Consider the following 19519-nt stretch of genomic DNA (forward strand, 5'->3'; position numbering starts at 1 on the left):
CCAATTTGACAATAAATTATATTAAAATAAAATACAAAAAATTAATAAGAAACTTAAAAAGTTAAAAAATAACAGTGCTGTTATTAAAACACATGCCTTATGCAAATTATGGATTTTATTGTACAAAAACAAGGAATAAAATTAAAATAATGGAATACAAAAAAAAGAAAAGTAGAAATTACTATACTTATAAAGAAACATTAATATGACTCCATGCCAACACTGGCCTTGGTGCCAGATTTTTTAAATTTTTTATTTTGTTTTTTTATGAGAGAAAGAGCATCTCATACATGTATGTGAGCATGTGTGAGTGGGGGAGGGGCAGAGAGGGAAAGGGAGAGAGAGACGGGGGGGGCGGGGGGAAGAATCCTAAGCAGGCTCCATGCTCAGTGCAAAGAGCCTGACATGGGGCTCAATTCCATGACTCTGGGATAATGACCTGAGATGAGATCAAGAGTCAAGACACTCAACTGACTGAGCCACCCAGCCGCCCCTTGATGTACATTTTTATTGAATCTCCACAGCAAGCAACTCTCAATTTGAAAATTTCAAAGGAAACTGAGACTGGGAAAAGTTAAGAAATTCACCAAGGACCATAAAGCCATCAAGTCATGTTGGGGCATCTCCAAAAGGGCTTTCGATAAATAAAGATAAGGAAAGGCCAAAAAATATAGGTTCAGTTAAATTGCCTTATTTTGTGTTTAAAGGGATATGGTGTGGGAAGAACATGTTTGTGTTTAGGTTATTAAAATTGATAGGTCTGCTCATAAATGTAAGCAAACCTCTTTGGGGAAAAAAAAAGTTGGGACAAATATTGGGAACATACAGCTCATCATTTTGAACAAGTACATTTGCTCATATTACATTTGTTCATTTGTATGCTGACAAAGTTTCATTGTGTGGCAAAGGTAAAGGAGTCAGGAAGGACTGACAGGGACCTGGGACCCCAGTGTGCTGGCACACTCCTGCCTCCATAAATAGTACATGATGGCAGTGATACCTCCTTGCATGGTATAATTCATTGTTTCAATAATTAATGTTGCCAGTGAATGTTTCTAAGAGTTCCAAAGGTAAATAATTTACTGTAATTACCAAGGAGGAGTGATATTACTTATTTGTTAGAACTTAAAAAAAAATGGATCCTTTGTGAAAAGTGACCTCAAGGCCCCAAATGTAGGATTGATACTGTGCTAAAAATTAAAGTGAGTATCACCACCAACTTTATACTAATATTTGCCCTATTCTGAAGGTTAGTTGGTTGGAGTCTCCAGAAGTCAGTAAAATTGGTGAATAAGGCTGGACTAACACTAACACATAATCTTTGGTTAATCCATTTAGGAACTTTCTGAAGTGATGTGTTGCTTCTGAAGTGTTAGGACCTTGCTATTGTTGACTCTAATTCTATCCCAATTTGATTTCAGCATTTTAAAAAAAAATCTTTGTAATTCACTGTAAGTTTTTAAATTTATGTTTTATTATTGAAGTTATACAAACAAATAAAAAGCCATGTCATTTTATAAGACGTACTCATTAGGAAAAAAGAAAAGAATTCACATATATACCTTCAGCCTCCAATTTCTCCTCTCCAGACACAACTGCTTAGCGTACCTTTTGATAGCTCTTATCATGTGCTTTCATGTGTCTAAAATGTATATGTGGCTTCTTGTTGGTTTTCACCCATTTCAGGAATTATTTATTCACTTCCCAAAATGGAAGATGAAGTTGTTACTTTTTAAATACCTCTTCTCTCCCACCATGCACACTTTCCATCCCCTTACTTTCCCCCAAACAGTTGTATTTTACTTTGGTTATGCCAGCATTTAGTGCTTCTATTATGCCTATGTAAATGCTTTCCACAGATGTGAAATGTATTGATTGAATTTTCTTTTTGGCACAATATTTTGCTTTCCCTGGAGTTTTTTGCATTTGCTTGGTGTTCTCTCTACATATCACTGGTCCAGTCCACCAGTTCCTCCCAGTTATGCCAATCTCCTCTCAATATGATCACATTCATTAGGTGTTCTATAAATTTCATCTCTCTGTGAGCTTTCTTACTTGTCAAGTTCCTTGTAGTTCCACTGCATAGATGTCCTCCTGGGTCTTCCTTCACTGTCACCATGAAAATTCTCTATGTTCTTATATTAGACCCTATATCTTTCCCCTTCTTGGTTGAATCCTTCACTTTGATGGAATACATCTTCCAATAGTTTCCTTACAGAGTTAATGAGAAATATATTTGGGGGGGGTATATTTCTGAAGATATCTTAATTCTATTTCCGTACCTTTTTTTGCCTGGTTTTAGAATTCTGGGTTGAATATCATTTCCTTTCAGGACGCTGAAGGAACTGCTCCATTGCCTTTAACTTCAGTTTTTCCTATTAAAAGACTGGTGGAAGTCTGCCATGTGTGATCACTTTTCCTCTCTAAATTTGTAGGCTCTTTCTTTGTCTCCAGATTCTAAAATTTCATGATGATGTGCTATAGTCGGTTTATATTCATAATGCTGGTCATTCAAGTGGATTGTTTTACTTTGGGAACTCAGGTCTTCTGCTTTGGGGAAGTTTCTTGAATTATTTCTTTGATTTCTTCTCTATTTCACTGTTTTTTTCTTTCTAAAACTTTTTTCTCTCTCTCTCTCTCTCTCTTTTTTTTTTTTTTTTTTTTTTTTTTTTTTTTTTTTTTTGGAGAAAAGAAATGGGTTTGGAATTCCTGAAATAATCCTCTGCTTTCTTGTATGCTCTCCTATTTTCTACATTTGAAAATCTCCCCCTAACTTCTAGATATTTTTTCAACTTTAATGCTATCGTATTTGTTACTTTCTATGAGTTATTTTTTCTCTGAGTTTTTTGTTTGTTTTTAGTGTTTTATTGCTTTATAAGTATAAAAAGATCTCCTCTCTGGATATTAATGAAAAATTTTAAGTTTTCTTCTCACTGAAATGCCTCAGTTTCTTCTGATTTGCTTTTGTTCTGTTTGTTTATTTGTTTATCTTATTCCTCATATTATACACTTCACAACTGTCTAGTGACTCTTGGCTGTTTGCTCACTACTAAGCTCATGGGAAGCTCTCTGCACGGGAGCAGAAAGGCTTTTCATCCATGATCTACTGAAGTAATAAGCCAGAGACATTTCACTAGGAAATCCCAATTCCCACTGATTCCTAAGTCACTGGGAAATCCCAGAAAAGATTCCCATTTTCTGCCTGAGGCTCTGTCCCTATCTGTCTTGGAGACCAGTAAAAGAAGGCTGTTCTCTCCTCAAATACAGCTTCTGCCTTTTTCTCTTCTGAGAGTCCAATTGCACATGTTAAAACCTTTCACTGGGTTCCACATGTCTCATACTATTTTCTGTGTTTTCCATTCTGTTTTTAAATCCTTTCTTTTGTACATTTTTCCATCTACACTTCCAATTATCTGACCCTGTTTTCTATTGTGCCTAGTCAAGAACTGGCATTGTATTTAGACGTGATCAAATGCCCATTTGATTCTTTCTTATGTAATTCCAGTGCCTTGTTAACTTATCCACCTTTTCATTTCTTTCCTCTGTTTTTTCCTTCATTTTTTTCAACATACTAATTAAAGCTGTTGTAAAGTTCTTATTTGCTTACTTCAAAATGTAGGATGACCTGGGAGTCTGTTTATGGTATCTGTTTTATTTTGTTTTTTTTCATGTGCTCTGGCCATGCTGGACATGATATATAAAAAGTTGTAGACAGGACACACCTGATGATGATGTAATTCTCCATAAAGTGTGCACCCTCCCTCTGCTAGACAAATAGGGTGGTAGCTGATCATTTCAATCCAGTCGAGGTTTTGCTGAAATGAGGCAAAATTGTTCGCCTCCCTGGTAAACTTGGACTACCTCTGCTTTGTCCCTGGCCCTTCAGGGTCCTTAAGTGAAAATTTTGTGTGATCCTCTCCCCTGAGAAGTCCCAAACTTCTAAATCTTTTTTTCATGAAACTGCCAAGAAGCAACACTGTGCCTTTTAGTGATTTTCTGGTTAGGTTTCTAGCTTCCTGTTCTGCACAGTCCCAGAATTCAGCAAATGTTCTGCACAGAAATCTGTGGCACGCTTAAGGCCACCCAGATCTCCACCAAAACTCCCTTGGTTTTTCTAGGCCCCAGTAGTGGCCCCTGCAGGTACAAAGCCCAAATTCTATCTGCACTGATAATTGACGAATGCATCCAAGTTAATCATGGCAACAAAAAGCCCACAGGGGTCTTCGAGCCCTTCCCCTCTCTGCAGGGCAGCTCCCCTTGTTCTCTGTGCCTTTTGTCCATGGCGTTCAGAGCCCATCTGCATACTTACCAGGTGTGCTTGCAGCAGCAGTAGGCTTCCACTAGCTACTCTGCCCCACTTGGAAACAGAAGTCAGCAAGGTGGGTTTTTTTTTTTTTTTTTGAGACATGGGAAAGAAGTTTATAATTGTAAGATGAACTTGGAGATGTGTTCAAGTAGCTGAAATCATGGTTAGCGTTACTTCTGTGATATTTCTTTTGCCATGTCAGTTACTGAAGATGCTGTCCTAGAAGACTGAAATAAAACAGGGCACCTGGGTGGCTCAGTCAGTTAAGCATCCAACTCTTGATTTCAGCTCAGGTCATGATCTCTTGGTTCATGAGATTGAGCCCTGCATTGGGCTCTGCGCTGACAGCCTGAAGCTTGCTTGGAATTCTTTCTCTCCCTCTCTCTCTGCTCCTTCCCCCTGCAGGCACCCACTGTCTCTCTTTCTCTCAAAATAAATAAATAAACATGAAAAAATGTGTTTCTTTTAAACTCATGAAGTGGTATGTATAGAAAAAAAGACTCAGAGGCACCTGGGTGGCTCAGTCAGTTAAGCGTCTGACCTCTTCTCAGGTAATGATCTTGCAGTTTGTGGGTTGGAGCCCCACATCGGGCTCTGTGCTAACACTCAGAGCCTGGAGCCTGTTTCAGATTCTGTGTCTCCCTCTCTACCCCTCCCCCACTCGAGCTCGCTCTCGCGCTCTCTCTCTCTCTCAAAAATGAAGATTAAACATTTTTTTAAAAAAGGTTAAAGTAAAACAACTTATCAATAAACTTTGTTTTCTATTCTTGAAACTTCAATGTAGACCTATAGAGGAGTAAGTACAAATTTATTTTGACTATCTGAACTTACAGAGACATACAGGTATATTTTGTAGGTACAGAGAAACCAGTGTCTTATGTGAGTTATTGATGCCTTATATCATTTTATTTTGCAGCATCTAACATTTACAAGAGAATTTGATTCAGATTCTCTTAGACATTATAGCTGGGCTGCAGATACCTTAGACAATGTCAATCTTGTCTCAAGTCCTGTTCATTCTGGGTAAGTAATCTAAAAGTCACTTTCCTTTATCCCATTAAATGAACATTACATTTGTTATTTGTATTTATAAATTCATATTGACAAGCTTTATATGTATGAAATATTGTTCTTCTAAAAGACTTCATTAGTGAGTATATGTCATATATATTTGTAAATCATTTGTAAATGTTCTTTTCTGAGCAAATTGCTATACCTGTTTTTTGTTGAGAAAAAAACACTGTTGGAAAGGAAAATAATTAAAGTATTGGTAAATCTAGTCATTTCCCTTAATTTTACTTTATTCAGATAAAGTTTTATTTCTGAGTGTCTGATTTTCCTTTCTAATGGAAAGTTATATATGGAGGTATTTCTGTTCATCCCTTGCTGACTGCTCTTGTGCTTTGCTTCACATGATGAAACACCTGAAATCTTCAGACCACTTTGGTACCTCCTGCACTCCTGAAATAAAATTATGATTAAGTCTTATTAAATTACAATTAGAAGAAAAGAAATTAAGTTTTAAAAGAAAAGAAGTGAATGTACCAATGTGTGTACCCCAGAAATGCTGTGGTAAAAACCACATTGAACAGGCTCCTTACCGCTGCCCCACTGGTAGCAGAATTAGAGGTGGGCGGTTTACAAGGTAGCCTGCTCTAACTACTGAATTGATAATCAGTGCATATTTACATATGGGATTCTTCACCTGTCAGTAATTAAAACTTGGGATAGTTGATGTCACACAAATGGAATAGAAATCATTGAGATGACGAAAATTTCAAGGTATTTTCACCTCTAAATTTGGCATTTAGGCCATAAATTAGTTGTGATCCAGGACAAGGACAGAGTAATTTGGAATTAAATTAGTTAACAGTAATTAACATTTCTGAAATGCTATATGTGTTATATGAATTATTTTCTGCTGCTTTTAATTAAAATAAATTGTAATAGCTTTACCTTTTTATGTGCCTGGCATTGTGTTAAATGTTTTACATGTATTATCTTACTTAATATTTTTTTGAACCTTAAAATGACACTGTGAGATAAGTTTTACCACTATCCCCATTTTGCAGATGAAAAGTCAGACTTAGAGTAATGCTGCAGGTTAAAGTATCCTACAGAATTGTGGCTTATAGCACAAATAATTGCAGTATCATTCAAATGGAAGTAATTGACATGAAAGTACTTTGTAAACTATAAACTACACATACATATTCTTTGACTAATTAACATTACATCTCTTTAACTCAATTACAAAATACTTTAATTATGGAGTAATAATTTTTAATTGCTTAAAATAGTTACATCATTGATGTTAGATGTTTAACGGGTCTCAACTTAGAAAACCAAAAAACAGTCAGTTGGTAAGGAAACTGACATACTTAGGATACATTCAGTGAGCCACATGTTGAAGAGGTTCTTAGTATCAAGCTTGGTGAATGCCCACCATGTTACAAAGACCTAGAGCCAGCGTTTTCTCTACATAGGAAAGAAGTGTGTCATTTAGGAAACTTTCGTGCTTTGCTTTTGTGCTTTGCTTCAAATGATAGTTGGAACTTCAAATGAGAAATTGAGGGAACATAGAATAATAAAATCAGAGGTGAACTTTCCTGTACATTGGAGATGATGAAATATTTGACTATGCAAATTCTCTCTCCTTCCTCTTGAATTTATTGAAGGCAATAGACATGTCCAGGAAAGCAAAAGTAATGGCAGCTGGCGTGGGCTTATTTGAAAAGGAAAATATAGACTTGGTATACACTTGGAAATGGTTCACTATTGCTATCAGGTCTTAGGGAGTAGCTTCTATAGCCACTGAAGGCGAATGTTTTTCCAGGTTGTCCCACAAATGCCAAATGCCTTGGTTTCATTTTCTGACAGTTTTTATTTTTCCTTTGCTTATCATTGACATTTTCTGTTGCTTGCTTCTAATTATCTTCCATTAATTTCTCCCATTTGCTTTCTAAATTATTTTGCAGCTATTCTTCTCCACTTCCTCAGTATGATTCAAGGTGATAACTGTGTCCTTTATGTGAACCATCCTTTTTTGTATTTTTAATTTATGTGACGTTTTCCCACAGTTAGATGTGTCAGTGTCTGTAGTGTATCAGCTTTTGTCATCCTGCTGTTCTTACAACTAGAAACATTCATGTGTTAGTTTTAGGATTATTTGTAGAATTACTGCTTTAGTTTAAGTATTAATAAGATACAAAAGATATGATTAAACATCACCTTTTGATTTGTTTCTATGAGTTGTATTGCATGAAATTTTATTTTGCATAGAATATGTAAAGAATGAGTTTGGAAAACAATTCATGATGTTATTGAATAACAGGACCTTTACCCTGCTTAATATTTATTCTCTCCTTTCCTCAGTCTATTGGCTCTATAAAGTTGAAAACCTTAGAATAATAAATTACTGCTAATGAGTACCAACTAGGCACTGGGTGCTACGCAGAATCCAGAGAAAGAGCTTCTTCTAATTTGTCGTTAAAATCTTCTAAGACATGTTTTGTTTTGTTTTTTTCCATTTGTGTCTGATATTCTTTGTAGTTTGGATATTTTTATATTGACACTGATGACCTTCTTAAACTACCCTCATATTGCTCACCTACAAGTGTTTTATATATATCTTTTTCATATAGATATATTTTTAGTGTTAGTAACCGCATCTGAACTAGGCGGTTCCAAAGCACCTCTAACAAAATAGTTTTTGTTCAATGGGTCATTCAGTAAACATGTATTGTGTGCTTACTGTATTTAGGAACAGTGCTCAGCCCTGCAGGTCAAGCAGCAAACAAGGCAGGTCTGATCCAAATTACTATCTATATTATTGAGATCAGCTCTTTGTTGCCAAGGCAAACACTGCCCTCCAAGTGTAAACACTCTGTGTTTATATGTGCTAATACAACCACATTTTCAAACCCAGAGTTGACCTCGAATCATTTTTAATTCATTCTGTTGCTAGTATTCCCAATCACAAGTTGATTTTCACTACTGAATGCTGGGAAAGATAAGATTTTGTCTTAGGCTTCTTTATAAATTTGCCCTATTATCTTCATTACTGAGTAAAGATAGTTATTAAATATGTGTGTGTCCAAGACAAGACAATGTAGGCTCCCCAGAGCAGTTTCAAGTGAGCCTTGTCATTTAGCACCCGAGGCAATTCATGTGGACACTTGCACAAGTAGATAAGTGTCTTTGTCTTTGACGTGAAAGGTGTGTATTGTGTTTTGTTTTAGAGGGGTTAGTCTCTTCCCCTCTTACTTTGAACATTACAGGGGTTCCAACCTCTCAAAGTAGATCTAATGTTACACACACGCACACACAAAACATAACCCAGAGGAAAATGGCTAAATCCAAAATAAGCAGAAAGGTATGAAGTTGATTCTATCTCACTGATGACCAGAATTGGTCCTGGACATCTGATTGCCTGGGAAATGATCACCATGCTATTGCCTTTTTCCATGGGGATGGCAGGTCAGTTGCTTTGAGGAAGAGGTTACTCTTCCAAGATCAAGTCCCCAGTTAGCACCTCCATGCAAGGTCCTAAAATCTATTTGCAAGATGTTAGAACTCTATTTAGATGAACTACATTTTAGTAGAAGATTTTTGATGGATGGGATTTTCCACCACCACCCTCAATACTATAGGTATTCAAACAATTTTCTCATTATCAACATTTATTGCTGTTGCAGTAATAAGCATATTTTCATATGTGGAAGTTGGAATGCACAGGGGCATAGTGTTCTCCTGTCTGATCACCACTCTTCCATGAGTCGGATTCACTGGTTTATGTTACCAGAGTGCTTTATGACACCAGAGATTTGGGGACGACTCTTCATGAGCATGTGAAAGGAATCAAGAATTGCAATATGCTATTACCCAGATGAGATACTATAAGTTTCTCTATATTTTCATATCTACATGCAAACAAATATTTTTTTCTTCATTAGCTTTAATGTAAAGGCCAATGACAGAATTATAATATATAATTTAGAGACATCTTCTAAAAAGTCTAGGTTACTAGTTTTGTATGGCTGTGTAAATACTCAAGTATAGGTTATTTTCAACAGTTTTAAAGTCAAATTTATGCTGAAAGGATTAAATCCCTTTCCATCAAAATTGCCTTGGCAGAACTAGGCATCTGCTTTTGTTCTTATATTCTGCTTTGTGATAGTGCAAATTAGACTGGTATGATTAAATACGTACATATTTATTTTAGGAGTTGTACATGTTAAGACATACCGTGGAGTTTCATCTGACTTGTCAGGGAGTGAGAGTCCATAGTGAGCATATGGCTAAAACCACTTATAGTGGTTAAAATGACCTTTGAATACAGCATAAGCCATCTGCAGAGGCCACATATGGCAGCCTGGGTTTGGGTTTTTAAATGCACAACAGTTTTTGTTACAGCTTTGAACCATTCACTGTTCCTCAATCGGAGCATCTGACAAAGTGGTTGGCTTCTACTAGGAGGCCACGTCCCACCAATAATAAGTTGTCATGTTTCCCTTTTTGCCCAATTCACAAGTTAAATGCATGTTTGGTGTGACTCCACTGTATTTACTTCCAGTTTATTTCTAAAGAGAGGAAATGATAGCCACATTGTCTGTCGTTTTAAACCTTAACATTTAATTTCAAAACCTGCTGTGAAGATGGTTTATATGTATCCTTGATTTGGCCTCTGGTCTTCTCCCTACAGGTTTCTGGTTAGCTTTATGGTGGATGCAAGAGGAGGCTCCATGAGAGGGAGCCGTCACCACGGGATGAGAATCATCATCCCCCCGCGCAAGTGTACGGCCCCCACCCGAATCACCTGCCGATTGGTAAAGAGACATAAACTGGCCAACCCACCCCCCATGGTGGAAGGAGAGGGATTAGCCAGTAGGCTGGTAGAAATGGGTCCTGCAGGGGCACAATTTTTAGGGTAAGTGATTTTGTCAATTTTTATCTTGGCCCTTGTATGTTATATTTGATTTTCTTTGCCCTTTTTAACTCAAGTAGTTAACTATTAAGACGGCATAGTCGGACCATTTTGATTGAGTACACCTCTCGTGTAGCGTCAAAGGTCACAAAGCTGTGTAATTCTGTGAAAAGCGAGTAGGCTGATACTTCCTTAACTCAGTTTGCTGGTCAAAGCTTTTACTAACCAAGAAGCATGTTCTCTGCTCAGTGAGTGCACGGAACCCCAGCAGCCCCTGTAGAAGTCAAGGCACCATTCTTAAGAAAAAATACAGATGTTGGAATTATATGAATAACTGGCTACTATGGGTACATGCCTTTTTAAGAGATAATTTGTAGGGACATAATCCATTGTGATAATGATATTTTACAAAAAGGAAAAATAAATTCTTTTCCTGAGGTGGCACTTGGGTGCAAATCAGGCAGGCTCTGTCGTGACGGACAGTTTGTTCACAATTTCCCCTTCTCGTTTCTCTTCCTGCTGCATGGATGTTATTCAGTAAACTGCATCTTCCTACCAATCCTCCCCCTGTAAATGAGGGTGAGAGTTTGGTTAGCCGAATCCTGCAGCTTGGGCCTCAAGGAACAAAATTTATTGGGTAGGATCTTTATAGACAAGATTCAGAATGTCTACAATTCTTTCTCCATTTTCAATTTTTTTCTGTCACACCCATGGTCTTATTCTTGTCTTAAGTTTCTTTTTATTTTTTCAGTTTTTAATGCTTTCAGTTGATGTGTGTCACTGAAAGAAACAAAAATCATAGTGGCTTGACTTAATGTAGCATCGCTACCTATCTTGTGCTTCTCCGGCATGTGGAATTTCCTGCAAGCATTCTGCTTCGTAACTTTGTGCTTTTGTAAACCTTTCTTTAATTTGAAATGTTTCAACTGAATATGGTAGTTTTTAAGACAGACTGACAATCTAATTTTAACCCAGTGTAAGAGAAAGTATTTGCAGGCTTTGAATCAACATTTGCTGTAAATGATATATATGTGTGTGAATATATATATGTGTATGTATATATATATATATATATATATATATATATGTATGTGTCTAGAGTTACATTTTCTTCAAAGTACATACTTATGCATACTAAGTAATCTTCATGGTCTTTGAGAAAGAAAAGTCCTCAATAAGTAAACTGATTTTGATAAATGTTGGGGCTAGAAGATATTTAAAGCAAGCCAAATAGGCAGCAGATAGAATGTTCTACTACAGTTATTAAATTGTCTTGTTTTGTTTTGTTGAAGCTGAAATGTGTTGGTATCTGTTGTTTGTTTGCTTGTCTGTCTGGTTGGGGGATTTGCCTTGGCAGTCTGCATGAAGAAACCTGTTATGAAAACTTATGCTTGGCTTTCACCTTGGTCAGAGGCCCTGGTTCATACCTTCTCTCCAGTGTTGTTCAATGTCCTACACAAAGCCACATTCCTCAAATATTTACAGAGACAGTATCTGATACATTAACCTGCAAAGATTGTATCTAGTTCTCAAAAAAAACAAAAGTCAAATCAGATGTGGTTAAAAACTATGGTAAATATCTTAACTCTTGAAATTATTAACACTCTTAGGAGTAGTTGATTTTGTTTTTATCTACCAAAAAAATAAAGGCATTATTAAAAAATGTTGAAATCCTTAATTTGAATTAATTCTAATTATTTTGTCAAAAGTAAAATGATCATATTTATCATCCTATTTTAAGAGAATGCTTTTGTGATAAATGAAATGTTCATACATATTCATGTTATTGGATCATTACAACAACTAGCCCTTTTTATGCTCTTACCTATCTGAACCCGTATCTTCTGTTGTGACATGCACATAAACGTGTAGGGTAAGAGGTGAGGTTACATACAACCTCTGTAGGAGAATAATGATACTGTCTACTAAATGTCATAAAATAAAGCTGCACAATCCAACTACATAAACTGTGTGTGATTGTGGTCTGCTTACTTCCATTCATCCTTTTTAGCCATTTATCCTATTTTAAAATTTAACAAAATGATTCCTGTGCTTGATTGGCTGTCTTCAATTTGCAGCCATTCTTATACATTCTTCTGCAAAAGGACACTGTCAAAATTTAATATATCATTAGATTACAATTTCAAACCAGCAAGTGCTTTCTCAGAAAGTTTAAATATTTCTGTGCAGGTTATTATAGTGTTAGGAAATTAAGCTGCCCACAACCATCTCACAAATTAAACATCAGAGAAAACTGCCTTAACCATACAGGCCATTAAAAGTCATGGAAAGTCACTGTTGGAGGGAGTGAATTGTTATGTCAACTGTTTGCTTGCGAAGGGACAAACACCTGTGATCTTTCAAAATAGGAAATCTATAGAATTTCTTTTTCAAAGAAATGACTGTGTCCTTTTAAATCATTAGCTTTTTGTATAATATGATATACCTATTGTGTTTTTAAAAATGGACCAACTTCCTTATGGTCTGTTTTAATCTTTCAATTCCTTGATTCAAAATTCCTGTTTATATGTGCTGAATATTTTCTCCCATATTAAATCAAATGCCTAACATATGATAGGCCCTTATGAATTGTTTGTGAATGAATGAATGATGGCATGTTATCAGGCTTCTGATATATTATTTATTAGCAAATGATTCTGCAGCTTTGAAATCATTCCCAACCTTAGTGGCACCTCTGATTTTCAAATGAATACTGTTAATGAAACTTTTTTTTAAGTATGATACTATAAACATATTTCATTTTGATACCAAAATAATGTGGATTTCTTTTCCAGCCCTGTCATAGTGGAAATCCCTCACTTTGGGTCCATGAGAGGAAAGGAGAGAGAACTCATTGTTCTTCGAAGTGAAAATGGTGAAACATGGAAGGAGCATCAGTTTGACAGTAAAAATGAAGACTTAACCGAATTACTCAATGGCATGGATGAAGGTAATGGTGACAAGTCCTGGTTTCTGTCAATGTCTGCAGGTAGAAATCAAAGGCATGACGACACCAGAGTTAACTGCACCTGAACCTCACATGTCTGCATCCTGAGCTTGGGGTCCGGTTCCTCAGCGTTTAGTGCTCTTATCTGTATCCAAGGCATGAAGTTCCAGTCAATCCAACAGCCTTTTGTTTTCATAACACTAATGTACAAATACCACTTGATGATTCTTTCCATCTTCAATGAGATATATTAATCTTTCCAAAACCTGAGAAATTTTTCTAAATGAAAAATGTGTCAGGAGGAGGGAAAATAATAGTGGAAGGTATGCAAAGCATGCAGGACATTTTTAAGAAAATATGTTCACATTTTACTTTCGGAGTTATTATTTCTGGATCCTTTCTTGTGTCTCCATCTTCTCCCCGATTATGTCAACATTCTTCGTGAATTTTTAACTTCTGTTGGGCAATAATAAGTTGCAAGACTAATTATTGGAGTCTGTGTCGTATTCTGTGACCTAGTAGGGCACATAGCCGAGTGTGTCACTTCCCATACACACCTTCTTCAGCTCTCTGACCCTTAGAACAAAGCAGGTTTTCTTAGTAGACATTGGGAATGGACTTGTTTTGAGAGTAGGTACTTGATGCAGAGTTTTCCTTTAAAGGGGTGAAAAACAACTAGAGGCCAAATGCATCACAGAACGACTCTAATTTTTTTAAGTTTGTTTGTTTATTTATTTATTTATTTATTTATTTAGAGCAAGCTAGCGGGAGAGAGGGGGAGAGAGAGAGAGAATCCCAAGCAAGCTCTGCACTGTCAGTGAAGAACCTGATGTGGGTCTCAAACTCATGAACTGTGAAATCATGACCTGAGCCAGTCAGACGCTAAACCGACTGAGCCTGACTAATCTTTATACTGACTCCCTAATCAGTACAAATTCAGCAATTGTTTTAAAGAATAGCTTTATTGGAGATATAGTTCACCTGCCATAAAATTCGCTGTCCTAGCATTTAACTCACTGGCTTTTGGAATGCACCCAGCACAGTCTTCTGGTTTCAGAGTGACGACAAAGGCGCTAGAACGACTCGGGTGTTTGAGGGATGACCATGGTCAAGTTCTTTGGTCCCTGTGAGCCTCTTTGACTTCTGCAAAATGGAGATACCTTCCTTACTTCATAGGGCTGTTACTGGGAAAAAATAATTCTGTGAAGCACTTATGAAATACAGCCTTTGTCACATAGTAAGTCCTCAATAAATATCAGCTGTTGTCACTATTCATTCTATAGAAAAAAATCGTCCTATCAAAGGTTCTGTAAAAGACACAGTTCATCACTGCCAACCAAGAATTTAAAGATGTTTTTACAGCAGGGTAGGAGGAAATTAGTAATTGTTGAGTTTCTAGCATTTGTGAGAGAGTGATAAATTCCTTTCTGTATGAAAATTTAAAAAAAAGTATAGTACTATAAAGTAGGTAGTTTTAATCACACTTTTAAAAAATTTTTCTTTGAACATTTATTTACTGTTTATTATTCTTTTATTTTTGTAATGTGTATTTTTGAGAGAGAGGGAGAGTCAGAGTGTGAGCGGGAGAGGGGCAGAGAGAAAGGGAGACACAAAATCTGAAGTAGGCTCCAGGCTCTGAGCTGTCAGCACAGAGCCCAACACAGGGCTCAAACCCATGAACCCTGAGATCATGATCTGAACTGAAGTCAGACACTTAACCAACTGAGCCACCCACGTACCCCTTTAATCACCCTTTATAGATGAGGGAACAGAAGTTCAGACAAGTCAAGTCACTTACCTAATATTACCCAAACTAAGTAGCAGCGCTGGGGTTAGAAATCTGGTTCTATCTTGTTTTCAAAGATTTAACCATATCCCACTTATTTTAGAAATGTGTGCCCTGTGGAGAAGAAAATAAATGTAAACAGGAAAATTCCTACCAACCTCTAGATTTAAGGTTCAGGAGAATAATCATCTTAAATGAGCATATATTAAATGTTTACATATGATACTGATATTTATATCATATATCAGCTATAAATTCAAATAATCTCTGATAGGAACATGCAGTGGTAATTATGATTTCTAATTTTTATTACCTAGTCATTCTCTTCTAAGGAAATTGATAAGGAAACACAAATAAAAATTTTAAAAAGAATACATCTTAAGAGAATGAATTGAATTAGCATTTTGAAAATAGTAAAAGAATATAGATGATTCAGGATTCAAAAATGGAGAGAATAAGAAAAATGGGTTATCCAGAGAGGGTGGTTATTTTAAGGAAAATAAAGTATGTAAATATTTTCATGTATCTAGTATTTCTTAAATGCCAATGTAGATTATTAGTTTGTAACGTGTAGCGTCTCCTACACAAGGAGTTTGTTTCTTTTCTTTCTCTCTTTGTATTTCTTTCTTTCTTTCTTTCTTTCTTTCTTTCTTTCTTTCTTTCTTTCTTTCTTTCTTTCTTTTTAGATACCTACCTTGATACTGTAACCTCTTGAAGGCAGGGTACATGTCTTAATCACCTTTGAACCCCCAGTGTCAGGCACAATGCTGATTTAGGTTTTCCCCCCTTGCTGGTAAGGGGCAGAAGGAGGAACTTCTCAAAATATGTAGCTAGCTGGAGGAAAAGTTCTCATTGGTCTATTTCTTCTACCCCAAATATCATTACTGTTAATCTACAGGAGAAGAAAATTAAAGGGGAGCATTTACTTTGAGGAAATTTCTGAGAAATTAGAATAATTTCCTAGAATAATTTCTAGGAAGAATACTGAACATTCTAAAACAGTACTGCCTAGTAGGTGATGATTTATACGATGATGGAAATACTCTATACATGGGCTGTCCAAGAGTAATCACTAGTCACATGTGACTCCGGAGTACTTGAAATATGACTCGTACAGTTGAGGAAGGTAATATTTAATTTTCTTTAATTAATTTCAGATAGCCACATGTGGCCACTCGCTACCTCATTGGACATTGTAGTTCTAGCAAAAACACTGAATATTCTAATATAGTCTCCTTCATTTTTGAGTATAGATTATAATATGTCCATCCTACCAGGCACAGGTAGAATTTTTGAAAAAAAAAATTAGTAGATTCTTTTTTGTTAAGTTTATTTATTTATTTTGAGAGAGAGAAAGAGACAGCAGGGGAGGCGCAGAGAGAGAGGATCCCAAGGAGGCCCTGACACAGGGCTCGAAATCATGAACTGTGAGGTCATGACTTGAGCTGAACCCAAGAGTCAGACACTTAACTGACTGAGCCACCAGTTTTTGGGGCACCCGCAATTTTTTTTCAATTTTTAAGGATTATTTATGGAATGGATTTCCATGGTTTCATGCTGATTATCTTCATTTTGTTTTTATTAAACCAGTTTTAAATTGGAATTAGTCATATCTTTGCTTAGAAATTATGCCCCTCGAGCTTCCATACTCAGGACATATGTCAAGAAATGATGATATTAGCCCTCTGTCCTGGATTCTGTGTGTTATCTTGGAAATAGTAGATAGAGTTTCTTTGTTACATTTTTAAATTTTTTTTTTCAACGTTTATTTATTTTTGGGACAGAGAGAGACAGAGCATGAACGGGGGAGGGGCAGAGAGAGAGGGAGACACAGAATCGGAAACAGGCTCCAGGCTCTGAGCCATCAGCCCAGAGCCCGACGCGGGGCTCGAACTCACAGACCGCGAGATCGTGACCTGGCTGAAGTCGGACGCTCAACCGACTGCGCCACCCAGGCGCCCCGTGTTGCATTTTTAAAGACCAGTTAAACTTTGGTTCTATTTTAGGCAATTAGAAGAAAACGTAAATACTTCTAGGCTTAAAGACTCTAGCACTGGAGGTACTTCAGCAAAAATAAGGACTAAATTCTCCAGGCACAGTGGTTTTCTTCATGAATTAAGTTTTAAAGTAACAATAATGAAGGAAGTACTATACATATTTTATAGCTGAAACTCAATCAGATTTCATACCAAGCTTAAGCCCCACTTATCACCACTCTTCTCTAGTACCCAAAGACATTTCATTCATACTGGAACATCCCCCTTCTAAAAACAGACAAAAATCAAAATCATCCTATCTCTTAAAAAAAAAATCCAACACTTCTATTTCCCTAAGGTCCAGCTATTCAAAGTTCTCATAGAAAAGAAGCATGAGCGCAGAAGTTTTCGTATTGTGTTCTACCTTCTTCCCTCTGCCCCACCCCCTCTTTGTTTATTCCTGGATAGTTGTTAATGAGCATCATAACAATAGTACAGAAAATAAACCAGTGACTAGATCACTCAAGACTTCCTTAAAGAAAAAGAAAAAAGCATCCTGTTGTTTTAACTTATTAATTTCCCCAATTTATAACAATAAGCCTTATCTGTCATCCATGGCAAGTGACTCTTGGTATTACATGTTTTATTATAAATGTCTCCTTTTTTACCCTCTTTTCCATAAATAAATTCTGCTCTGTAACTAATCTATATGCTATTTTTATAACCAGTCCTGTTGCACCTTATTCTCTGAAAAATCTTAAAACCCAAATGTTAAAAATCATCTTAGGCAATATTTTGATAACTGACTTTTACTATATCATGCAATTATAAAGATTAGATATGGTTCTGTAATATTTCAAAACTTGCAAAGCCTTTCCAAGTGCACAAATGGAGTAGTTAGAATAGCTCCAAAGAAAGACAAGTGTAAGGAGGAGGATAATTTTCCTAGTGTAATATGGTGGTTAGGATCAGGATCTGTGGACATCACAGAGACCACAATTCCCATGCTGACTTCCTAGCTGTGTTATCCTAACCAAGCACTCAGTCTTTCTAAAATTTCATTTAAATCTGTAAAGTGAGGATACCTCATAGAGAGCTAAGGGGGAACTGACTAGCTAATATATGTAAAGTTCTTAATCCAAGGTCTGATGCATAAGAACCACTCAATCAATGTTAGTATTTGTCACGGCTGCCGTGTACAGTTGTGCAGGAGAGCAAGTAGGAACTGAAATCTTGCCTCTTCCCCTTGCCAAGACATCTGCTCTGACACTGGCCTGCAGGACAAAGAGGCAATCTTAACTAATGTTCCCAAGCCATTTACCTGCAGGGTGGTGTCTGTCCTAAGTGGCACCCTTTTCCAAATTGCACGTGGCTAGTTGAAGCCCTGGTCAGGGTTGATGAAGGTGACATTCTCTCCATCACCACTACACAGTCAGGCAATGGTAGGAAAATAGATCTAGATCTAGACTTCTAAAGTCCAGGCTTCTGACCCCAAATTTGGTTGTTTTTCTATAATACCCCTTTGCCTTTCTGTATTCTCAAATGAAGGATGCCAATGAAAGTGTTTTGCGTGAAACAAAAATGTTACTTAAATGTTAGCTGCTATTTAAATCTTGCATTACTCATCAAGGTACCATCTTAGTTCTTATATGACTCAAAAGGATATGGTGTAGATTCAAGAAAAACTGTCATTGCAAAATGTGGTAGAATTAAGATTTATTTCTGCCACTAGGAGCCTGGAGACACAAGCATCAATGGTTATGCTAATGAAGCAGGTGTGTTAGCAGAGCCCTACTGAAGTAAGAGGCTAGAATGACAGAGGACAGTTGGTCTGGGTGTGAAGAACCTGCTGTTACCAATAAGATATCATGTGGCAGAAGCGACTTTCCTCTTTGGAGGCGGACCCAGATCTTGTCCTAGCACTTTTTCTCTCTGCTGAGAAAAAGATACTGGAAAACACAAAATAAATTCATTCTGCTCCCCACCAAAAACATCATCTTTACAGTGAACCAGGTTGAATCTACTTTGTAAGTTTGTTTAAAATCTTTAGTTAAACTCACAAAGTTCAATTAAACATGTTTAAAATTCTGCCTCTAAAGTCAGACCCCAAAGGGTGTTTTGCGGTTTATGGTTTTGCTGGACCTGAGAGGATTCACTAGTAGAAGAATCCTTCCTCCTTGGAGGTCTTAAAATTGAAGAGCTGGAGAAATGCTCTAGTGTGGCACTGACACTAGGGTTGCCACTAGTTACACATGGCTACAGGACACTTGAAATGGGGCCAGTGCACATTGAGATGTACTGTGAATGTAAACTACACCAGATGTGCAGAGCAACCCCCCAATCGATATCTCATTAATAATTTTTACATTGGCTACATGTTGGAATGGTAATGTTTTGGATATACTGGGCTAAATAAAAGATATTATTAAAATTGGGGCACCTGGGTGGCTTAGTTGCTTAAGTGTCTGACTCTTGTTCTCAGCCTACGTCTTGATCTCAGGGTCGTGAGTTCAAGCCCCATGTTGGGCTTCTGTGTTGGGTGTGGAGCCTACTTTAAAAAAAAGACACCAATAAAATT

At 36.8% G+C, this 19519-nt stretch overlaps 1 protein-coding gene across 6 annotated transcripts in view; it reads left to right on the forward strand.

The window, feature by feature from the left end:
• The window catches only part of ANK3 (ankyrin 3), a 336335-nt gene that overhangs the window by 248179 nt on the left and 68637 nt on the right, over nucleotides 1–19519 (forward strand). For 3 of the 6 annotated variants that reach the window (XM_032595132.1, XM_030334419.1, XM_030334420.1), the window contains exons 28-31: nucleotides 5223–5329; nucleotides 7285–7317; nucleotides 10011–10235; nucleotides 13028–13182. In XM_032595132.1, coding sequence (XP_032451023.1) covers nucleotides 5223–5329; nucleotides 7285–7317; nucleotides 10011–10235; nucleotides 13028–13182 — 520 coding nt within the window. The remainder of the gene's footprint in view (nucleotides 1–5222; nucleotides 5330–7284; nucleotides 7318–10010; nucleotides 10236–13027; nucleotides 13183–19519) is intronic. The other 3 variants (XM_030334421.1, XM_030334422.1, XM_030334423.1) reach the window with 1 other exon arrangement.

Source organism: Lynx canadensis, chromosome D2, assembly GCF_007474595.2.
Source record: "Lynx canadensis isolate LIC74 chromosome D2, mLynCan4.pri.v2, whole genome shotgun sequence".
In the NCBI taxonomy this organism is placed as follows: Eukaryota; Metazoa; Chordata; class Mammalia; order Carnivora; family Felidae; genus Lynx; species Lynx canadensis.